Source organism: Sinocyclocheilus rhinocerous, unplaced genomic scaffold, assembly GCF_001515625.1.
Source record: "Sinocyclocheilus rhinocerous isolate Xijiao unplaced genomic scaffold, SAMN03320098_v1.1 scaffold1169, whole genome shotgun sequence".
Classification (NCBI taxonomy): domain Eukaryota; kingdom Metazoa; phylum Chordata; class Actinopteri; order Cypriniformes; family Cyprinidae; genus Sinocyclocheilus; species Sinocyclocheilus rhinocerous.
In genome coordinates, this window is record NW_015650322.1 from 134,131 (window position 1) to 144,520 (window position 10,390).

Sequence of the window (10,390 nt, forward strand, 5' to 3'; positions counted from 1 at the left end):
GAACATGTCAGAGTAGCGTGAAGGCAGCTGTTATCTACACTCACTTCCTATTCTCCGTACTCAAATATCCTGTCGCATAGTGACATCCACCTCTGCAGTTTACTGTGAATAAAATACCACATAGGGCTACTTCATGTAGTAACCAGCTAACCAGTCTACACATACTGCATTTTATTTATGTGGCCATTTTTTGACATTTTATTGACAGTGAAAGTGGATTAACAAAAAAAGTGAAGAGGGGGGAATGTAATGAGTATCCAACGCAAGTCAGATTCAAACCCGCATCTCCCATATGAGCACCACAGCTTGATGTACTAACTGCTTGGCCACAATTCATATTTATTTTATATGAATAATAAAATTATCTGTATGTATATTATAGCACAGTACTCTTTTAAATATGCATTATTTGTGTGAATAGAGAGAAAGAACATGGACAAAGTTGGAAATCAGGAGGGGAGGGGGGAAATGGCCTTACTGGTTTTGAACCGAAGTCTTTTTGGATGCTTCCAAAAAGATCAGGCGAGGCCAAGTCCACAGACAAACTGAAAGAGAAAAACCTTGATATTATACTCCCACTGTAAACTTAAACATTCAGACTAAACATTATATATATGGCTCAGTGATGCACATTTTTGCCTGAAAAAATATGCATCACAAAAACGAAAAATTCAATAATAAAAAAAAAACTTTTTTTTTATAAAATATATTTTTACAGAACTTTACACCACTTGATATTTTTAGAGTCATTAAATCAAAATTACTGTTGAAAAGGTATATATATAATATATAGAATAAAACTCACTGAGAGGTGCCAATTTCTCCATCAGTCTTGGTGCTGAGATGCTCAAGGCACTTAATAAAGACCTATACCAAGCAGAGACATACAAATTATTTTTATTCAGCATGGATTATATTTACAAATCCCAACATACACAGAAACCAGAACACAGTACCTTCATGATAGAAACACACTGCTCACAAGCTTTGTCTTGAACCACATCCAGATTAAAGATCTGAGAACAAAAAGACAGACACACATAAAACTGATTACGCTCCATATAATCTGCAGAGGATGAGTGTCGTGTGAATATTTGTACATTGATCTCTCCAGGTTTACATTCCATGGGCTCCTTCAGAGACTGCAGCATCTGAACCATACACTGCTCAAACTGGGCCGGCTGAAACACACACCATTTATCCTTAAGTTTTTGATTTTCAAGTTTTTAGAATGAAATAAACCAGATAAAATATAATAAAAGCATAAAACATATACCAGTGACGTGATTCCTTCATTGTCCACAACCCAGTCTTCTTTTTCTGCAAGTCTCTTAACGTCTAAATAACACAAAGTTTAATCAATATTAAATAATCAATACATTAGAAACTCACTTCTCCCATTCTCTCAACATCAGTATTAAGGAAACTACTTTAACTGGGAAAGCTAGTTTTTTGAAAAAGTACTTGGCTATTAGTTATAACAAAAAAAGTACAAATTTACAGTAAAATACAACAATAATCAATTAAAACTATAGTCAAAATCCTAGTGACAGACAGTAGAATTTAAGTAGTGATTTAGAATTTAGTAGTATTTTGCAAAAAAAAGAGAAGATGCAAGGTTTCCGTGCAATTTTGTGAGGTTTTGAAATGATCTGAACAACTTTGGCTACTAAAAATTTAGTTTATACTGCTCCAGATGTTGACTAGCTAGTGTTCACCAATTTATCTATGGTTAATTCTGTGAATAAAACTTTCGTTCACTAGAGCTGTCTTGATAAAACCCTAAAATGACTAATAAGTTGTTAATACTGAACTTGAATGTGAATATATTAAGTTGAGATCTCTAGAGCTCCCTCTATTGTTTTCATCTGGAGCAATCAACATCAGTGATAGACTGATATATCGGTCAGTCCATCTTGAGATGATCAGTGTTGACCAATAACCTTATCTGCAAGGCATTTTAAGCAAATATTCTGTAGAATAGTTCAGCAATCTCATGCCATTGTTTGCCTGAAATGAAACCAAGACATTTACAAAAGAGTAAATGTGAATGTGTAGTTTTACCCTCTTCAGTGTGCTGTAGTGTGGTCAGCAGGCAGTGCACACGCAGGTCCTGAAGTAAATCCTGAATCACCTGCAGCAAGTCATTAGGAATCTCTAAAGCTGACAGAGCTTCATGACTTAACCTAAGAGAGAAAATCAAATGAGTTTTATATGAAAATACAAGGAGAGGATGACCATAAATCATTCCTACTAAGGATGTACCGAAATTTCTGCCACTGAATGGGAAAAAAAGGCTGAAAATGCCAACAGAAACCAGTACTTAAACATTTAATAACAGCATCTGTGACATAAAAAACAGCAGCCCGCAGTTGCAATGATCCTAGTTTAGCTGGATCTAATGTAAATATGAATGATCATGATGACTGAATTTAAAAAAAAAAAGGTTTTACGTTTCACGTTTACATGAAACAGATGAACACCACAGCACAACAACCTTGCTTAAAGGGATAGTTTACCCAAAAATAAAAATTTACTCAACCCTTAACCCTTAATGACTAACTTTCTTTTGTGCAATATAAAAAAAATACATTTTTAATAATTTTGGTAATCAAACAATTTTGGCCATCACTGACATCCACTGTATGCACAAAAAACACAGAGACTTTTGCTTTCCACAGAAGAAAGAAAGCCGTGCAGGTTTGGAATGACATGATGGTAACTAATGATGACAGAATTTTCATTTCTGGGTGAACTATTCCTTTAAGTCTACAGAAGAGTATGCAATTAGCAAATTTGTTTTTGGCTATGAATTTTCATTTTGACTGATTACTAATTGCTACATTTCTACTACAAACTCCCTCACTTACCTGACGGTGTGGATGACCTGAGTGAGCCAGGCTCCACTGAGAGGGGTTTTGGTGTCCCAGCCTCCATACTGCCTCAGCTGCTGCTCAGTAAGTGAGGAGGGTAACAGAGCCCCTCGAACCAACTGCACCAAACGACGGGTCACCTCCTCAATCATGCCCTAAACACAATCAATTGTGCCAAACCCATTATGCAAAGAAAATAGCCCTTTCCAAAAATAACGTTTATTTAATAATCAACACTCAAATAAAAGCTAAAAGAGTTGCACTGTATATAAACATTTCAATTGCACAAAAGGCGATTTTTATATCAACTTTGTAATTATATAATTATGTTTCTACTCTAATTTGTTGTTGAAATATAAACATTTAAATGGTGACTGTATAAAAACTTGTTTTCAAGACAACAGGTTGAGTAAATATAAATATTGTGCCTTTCAACATATCTACTGATGTTAGTTCATGCTTATTCCGATCTTGGTTCATCAAAATGAAAATCAATTAAAAACTAGAAAGTTACTTTTATATCTTCATATTGTCAAACCAGCCCTAGCATCCACATGGCTGACATGTTCACCTGTTATGTGCATGAAACAGACACTTGACAAAGTCAAAATGCGCTATGGAAGAAACTCAGATTGAACATCAGTTTCGGTCAATGATTTCAGCCCTCTAAACAGTTTCAGATGAAACCGAAAATTTATTTTTGGGCCAAATATTTTCAGTTTCAGAAATTTTGGTGCATCACTACTCTTAAACCTTAGTGGCTCATGCGCACACTCTTAATCTCCAGACTACAAGCACAAAACCATTCCAGCTGCTTTACTGACCTTAAAGTCATTCTGTCTTTGCCGGGCGTTCTTCTTTAACTTCTCCACCTGACCAGACTTCTCTCCCGTCTGTCCAAGACAACACAGTCAACAAGATTCAAAGAGTGTGTTTGTAATCAAAACATGATTACACTAGCCCTTGTTTCTAACACTTCTGAGTATATTTGTCCATGTATCTACCTCACTGAACAGGCTGCCATTGACGTAAGAGATCCACAGTTTCCAGAAGTTGGGCAGCTGGCTGATGACCACGTCTGAGAGCTTCTCCACAAACCTCACCTGCTGAGGGCTCTTATAGTGCCACGCTGAGAAAATATGTATGATATAATGTTATGAAGACAGCAGCATTCTGCTTCTGAAATGAAAGCAGCTGACAATGAGATTTCTACGAGTTTCACAACTCATGCTAACTAGGTGCAGTTTCAAACATCAAATCATTTTTTACCTTACTGAAAGCGAAATTCTGCACAAAGCAACAAAATCACAGCAAATCAGAGCATTTTCCATAAATTATATACAGATATACATTATTGCATATCTGTATATAATATTTGTAAGATTTTTTAATTGTTTTTGAAAGAAGTATCTTATGCTCAACAAGCTCAAAAAGCAGTAAAAACAATTATATTGTAAAATATTATTATATATCATTCTGTTATTGTACTCACAGTCATCTTTAGGTGTCTGGAAGCTGCCTCCTCTCTTCACTGGAGCTGAGAGGCTGATCCTGTTCAGAGCTGAGGAGCGATCCAGCTCTAAACTCACACCACCCACTGACACATAGAGACACAATGAATGCTCATCGACATACGTCAGCATTTAACAATGAATCACGTTTAAAAAAACAAAGGGTTTCAGTTAACCCATCACATGGCCGATATATCACTCAGCTAAGAGTGACCATTCATGCTCGACTCCTGGTCTGATGTTGATGAAGGCATATTTGAGCCTTGCTCATGGGGAAACAGGTCTAGATGATGCTGCACTCTTTCAATCTGTTTTTTTTCTTTCTTTTTTCCCCTATGATTTGAGTGCAAATCATGAGGCAAATGCTTTTATGCAAAGTGACTTTCAAAATACTTATCATAGGACAATCGTCCTGACACAACCTTTTGGTTACCAGCCAAGACAAGCTGGTAAGTATGGTGCAGTATAGGGGGTGTGCCCCAAGCCGAATACCTTATTCGGAAAGGCACGGATAATGATATTATACATAACCTTTAAAATCACTACGCAATAACGAGGTGTGTGAAGTGAATGAGTGTATGCACAGATGAAATAAGCGCAAATCAAATAGCCGCGTTGATGTTGCCTCTCCGTGTGTCTCTCAGAAATCAGAGCTTGGCAAGAGTACATCAACTAAAATACTATATCATACACATGTTCTACTATGTAATATGTATATTTAACTGTTTTAAATCTTGCGCGATATGATACACGAATGAATGAAATAAGCACAGCATGATTGCAAACAGCCGCGTTCTTTCAGAAACCAAACCAGCTCTAGCCTAATAATAAACTAAGATACATATACATGTTCTACTGCTTGATACGTCATTTAAATGTTTTAAACTTGGTATGATAGGCTACATATTTCTCTGTCTCACTCTCTCTCGGAGATGGCATTTATGCAGGTATATAATTTGTTCAGATTTATATTTGTATGCACAGTAAAAAGTTGTTCTTTTTTATATGTTTCAACCTCCATATTCTTTAACCAGCTAGTTATAGAGTCAGCCTCCTTTTATTTGAGGTTGTGGTTTCACCTGACATTACTCAGTACACAGAGTTATAAATATTCCTTTATAACTCTGTGTACTAATAATATAATATTCCTTATTTTACTTTTATTACTACTGTTTTAATTAGGGTCACCTGAAGCCCAACCGCATTACACCTCAAAGGACTGTCTATACGAGGCTATCAGCTCTGACAGTTAGAAGATATTTAAATAAATGTTATAATCATAATGAAAAATATTATTTTATCAGTTATACAAGGCATATTTTTTTCAGTGATAACTACGAAGAAAAAAAATATAGGCTGTAAATTCATTGAAATAACGGTTTTCCGTTTTCTCAAGTAATTGTGAACTTCTGGGTTCGTTTTTATCTGGACACAGATCATTTTGAAATTGTTACACAGATATTGACTCCTCTGCACACCCCTAGTGCAGTAGCTCTTCTCTGACAGTAGATGGCACTAAAGATCTTTCTGGGACTCTTCCTGAGTCTTGATTAAATTGTTGATATAGTCTGAAACATTCAATATGTCCACATAGTGTATGCATGTCATGTTTCATGTTTCTCTCTCACAGATAAAGATGTATACCATTCAGCCACTTGGACGTTTACTCTCTCTTTCTTTTGATAAAAAATGAATGCTGGTGTTGATCCAGGTGTCCAATCATCTCATGTGTTTATCTATGCTCCTCTCTCTCCTTGTATTCCCCGATGTCTGCCTCTCTTTACAGCAAACCCCCCCCCCCCAGACCACACACGGGCTGCTCTCTACCTATCTAAACAAGCACACACAGGGCAGAACACACACACTGCTTTCACTCTTCGGAGCTGTAGAGGAACCATCAATTTATTTCAAACTATCTGCATGTGTGTGTACCTTTCTGCTCTTTGATCAAATCTTCTTTACAGTTTTGCATTAGCTGCAGGATCCACTTGTGTTGAGCGACTATACATTGCCATGCTGGGTCACCTGGAGCATGTAGATCCGACAGGTATCTTGAGTAAAAAGAGAGAGAGAATCATTAGATCAATATAATCACGTCCTTTTTCAGGACCCCTTAAACCCCTCTCACAATGACAGGTCATGTAATTACTTAAAATAAATAATTAAATATAAATAATTTACACTACCACTCAAAGGCTTGGGGGGGTCAGTAAGAAATTAATACTTTTATTCAGGAAGGATACATTAAGTTGATCAAAAGTGACAGGAAAGACTGTTAGAAAAAAAATCAATTTAAAATAAATGCTTTTCTTTTCTTTGAAGATTCTATTCATCAAAGAATCTTGAAAAAAAATTTCACAGTTTCCACAAAAATATGTGATAAGAAATGCTTCTTGAGCAGCAAATTAGCATATTAGAATGATCTCTGCAGGACCATGTTACACTGAAGACTGGAGTAATGCCTGCTGAAAATTCAGCTTTGCCATCATAGGAATAAATTACATTTAAAAAATATATTCAAAAACAATTAAAAAAATTAATTGTAATAATATTTCTCAATATTACTGTTTTTACTGTATAAATGTTTTGATCAAATAAATTCAGCCTTGATAAGCACTTCTTTTGGAAACATGCAAACCATTTGAACGGTAGTGAATATGTTATAATAAAAATCAATATTTATAATTAAAAATGAACATTTTTGAGTTGATTTCTCACACAGTACGGGTCTTTTTACTTGACTTTTTTCATATTTGAAGGTCCCTGGCATCAAAAAGCATGAAAACCCCTGTCACAGGTGATGAATAACGTGAGCTTAACACACCTGATATAGCGTTTCTGATCATGTAGAGTGGATGGCGTCTCCAGAAGTTTATCCAAAAGCAGTTTCCTCAGGGCTTCTATCCGCGTCTCCACCTCCGAATACACTACAAACATATATGCAGACGATCTTTCTTAACATTTACACAGTACTCCAGGTAATGTGAATGTATGCGTGTCATATTAACATGTTATCAATTATTATCAGTGAAGATCAGATCACCTTTCTTAAAGACAGGGACCTCTGTGTTCCCAAACAGAGATTTGGCTTTCTCATAATCATTTATAACAACGTCGTAATCGCCCTGGAAGGAAATCATACACATATACACAGTCAGTTTAGCATTCAGAGATCATTTTTATTTATCATAAATTGTATATACTACCGTTCAAAAGTTTTGGGATGGTAAGATTTTGCAATGTTTTTAAAAGAAGTCACTTCTGCTGCAGTTTTCCGATAAAAAATACTTTATAATAATTATGAAATATTGTGATAATATTATAACAATTTAAATGAACTGTTTTCTATTTAAATATATTTTAAAATTGAGCAGTCTTCAGCAGCCATTACTTCAGTCTTCAGTGTCACATTCTTCAGAAATCATTCTAATATGCTGAATTTAGTATTCAAGAAACAAACTTTTTTTATTATTATTATCAATATTGAAAACAGTTGTGCTGCTTAATATTTTTGGGGAAACTGTGATACATAGATTCTTTGATAAACAGAAGGTTCAAAAGAACAGCATTTATTAGAAATGTTTTTTGCAACAATGTAAAAGTCTTTACTGTCCCTTTTGATCAATTTAATGTGTCCTTGCTGAATAAATATATGAACTAAATAAATATTACAAACATCCCTGTACCCAAACTGTTCAACTGTAGGGTGAAAAATGGCATGTATGTATGTATGGGGGATGCCACCTTCTGGATGTTGCGCTCAATGTTGAGTGGCAGGTTAAACAGAAATTTGAATCTCTGGAGGACATTGAGAGCATTGCGTGTGGAGTCGGCCTTGTCCTTTCTGCCCAACACTTCTTGAAACAGGGTGTCAGCAGTTTCACTTGCTCCTGAGAGGAATGAGCAAATGGAAAGAGATGAGAAAAGGGTGTAGAAGGACAACAGCTGATAAAAAGTGGTTTAATCATCCTTGCTCGGTTTGAAATAAATTCAAGATCTCTTATGCTCCCTCTTCTTGGGTGGTCGGCTATTCTGGAATTCCTTGGTCAGATTTAATAAGAACCAGCCCCCTGACAACTATAAAAGTCCGACCAGCCTTTTTTCCACTATTGAGCCCGTTTGTGATTGGCTGAGAGTCAAAGGCAGTAAGTGGCTTTGGTAAGAACATACATCTAAATGTACTTGTAAAGATGGATGGTGAGGAGGATAAGGAGGGGATGGCAATGAAAGCATGTCAGTGTGTGACTGGTTTATTTGTGCGGCCCGCAGGAAACGAGCATGTTTATTGACCTAACGTCACATGAGAGAATTGACATGGAGATATGATTGGGATATGAGTGGTCTCGAACACACGCAGACGCACTCACAGAAACACGCGAGGTCTGTGTGAAATGTGTGGCTTTGATGGTCTAAAGAGAATGCATATGCAACTCTGAATCTAAATTTAGCTGCTTTGTGTAATCGTGTGTGATTTTGAGCATGTGTTTGGTTTTATGTCTTACTGTTAAGGACGTTCTCTAGTCTCTGGGTCATAGAGCCTTCCACCTTCTCAGTGCCGTCCGATTCAAGCTTCTGATGGATAGCTAGACAAAGACAGTGAGAGAGAGGGAAAAAAAGTAATGTTTGAGAGCATTTCCACTACTGTTTAAAATTTTGGGGTCATAAATGAATACTTTTATTCAGCAATGACGCAATAAATTGATCAAAGGTGATAGTAAAGACATTTATAATGCTACAAAAGATTTATATTTCAAATAAATGCTTTTGAACTTTCTATTACACTGTCTTAACAAACACAGGGCATATGCAGAGTTTTTGAAATCAAATACAATACTTTTTAAGATCTGCACAAATTTATACTATATGTCCATACAGAACACACCTTACAATCTCAAAACAAATAATGTATTTCAGTTTTTTTTACTTGATTAAAAAGGCTGCGCACATTCAATGAAAACATAATGCTGCTTATCAGCAAAACAGGGTAACTGCAAAATGTAAATATTCAAGACATGTTTTATTCCAATATATACATGTGTATTGAAACTGGTTTGTGTACTACTAACATAACAATACATATGAATTAGAGGTCAACCAATATTAGATTTTGCTGATGTGATAATAATGGATTAACAAGAAATCTATTTATTGAATGTGTTAAATAATGTTCCTAGTCTTTCCTTACTGTGACCGGGTGGACCAAAGAGAAGCTACAAGAGTTTATGTTGAATTAAGTGCTGGATACAGCTTATTGTGTAACCAAAATACAAATAAAAACAATAATCAAGATTTTGTGAATAATGCAAGAGTTTTCATTATAAACAATCCCAAAATATACTCTTCTTTTGAATTGTCTGTGCATTACTATTACAACTTGCAAATAAAATATGAACTCTTACAACCACCTACAACATTTTACAATATAAACCCCATAATGTAAACACTGTCATAATTCATAAACAGTAGACCATATACAATCACTTGGCATAAACGTGCGGTATTCACTGATTGCGAACTGCTCTGAAACCGCGAGCCTGTAGAACGTGCAACAGTGCTGTGTATTGAATTTCAATGTGTTGAAAATGTGTAGCTCACATTTGTTTAATCACAGCCTTTTGAAGTATAATAATCACATTAGACCGTACCGTAATTCCTGTTTTTCTGCCCCAAATTTAAGATCTCTTAAATGTAAATTATGACTTGTGTTATACCATTTAAGATATTTAAAGGGATAGTTCACCCACAGTAAAATTCTGTCATCAATTACTCACCCTCATGTCGTTTCAAACACGTAAGACCTTCGTTCATCTTCGGAACACAAATTAAGATATTTTTGATGGAATCTGAGAGCTGTCTGACTCTGCATAGACAGCAATGCAACTGAAATGTTTTCAAGTCCAGAGAGAGAGCAAGGAGATCGGTAAAATAATCCATGTGACATCAGTGGTTCATCCGCAATTATACGAAGCTACGAGAATACTTTTTGTGCACAAAAGAAAAAAAAAA

The 10,390-nt window shown here is 35.6% G+C and overlaps 1 protein-coding gene across 2 annotated transcripts in view; it reads right to left on the bottom strand.

Annotated features, from left to right (window-relative positions):
• The window catches only part of LOC107711641 (exocyst complex component 2-like), a 30,569-nt gene that overhangs the window by 10,889 nt on the left and 9,290 nt on the right, over positions 1 to 10,390 (bottom strand). For both annotated transcript variants that reach the window (XM_016516642.1, XM_016516643.1), the window contains exons 7-21: positions 8,887 to 8,967; positions 8,129 to 8,274; positions 7,428 to 7,509; positions 7,209 to 7,311; positions 6,317 to 6,435; positions 4,366 to 4,470; positions 3,878 to 4,002; positions 3,698 to 3,766; positions 2,871 to 3,028; positions 2,065 to 2,186; positions 1,277 to 1,338; positions 1,101 to 1,181; positions 957 to 1,016; positions 806 to 867; positions 479 to 545 (exon numbers count right to left, since the gene is read on the bottom strand). In XM_016516642.1, the coding sequence (XP_016372128.1) occupies positions 479 to 545; positions 806 to 867; positions 957 to 1,016; positions 1,101 to 1,181; positions 1,277 to 1,338; positions 2,065 to 2,186; positions 2,871 to 3,028; positions 3,698 to 3,766; positions 3,878 to 4,002; positions 4,366 to 4,470; positions 6,317 to 6,435; positions 7,209 to 7,311; positions 7,428 to 7,509; positions 8,129 to 8,274; positions 8,887 to 8,967 (1,442 nt within the window). The remainder of the gene's footprint in view (positions 1 to 478; positions 546 to 805; positions 868 to 956; positions 1,017 to 1,100; positions 1,182 to 1,276; positions 1,339 to 2,064; positions 2,187 to 2,870; positions 3,029 to 3,697; positions 3,767 to 3,877; positions 4,003 to 4,365; positions 4,471 to 6,316; positions 6,436 to 7,208; positions 7,312 to 7,427; positions 7,510 to 8,128; positions 8,275 to 8,886; positions 8,968 to 10,390) is intronic.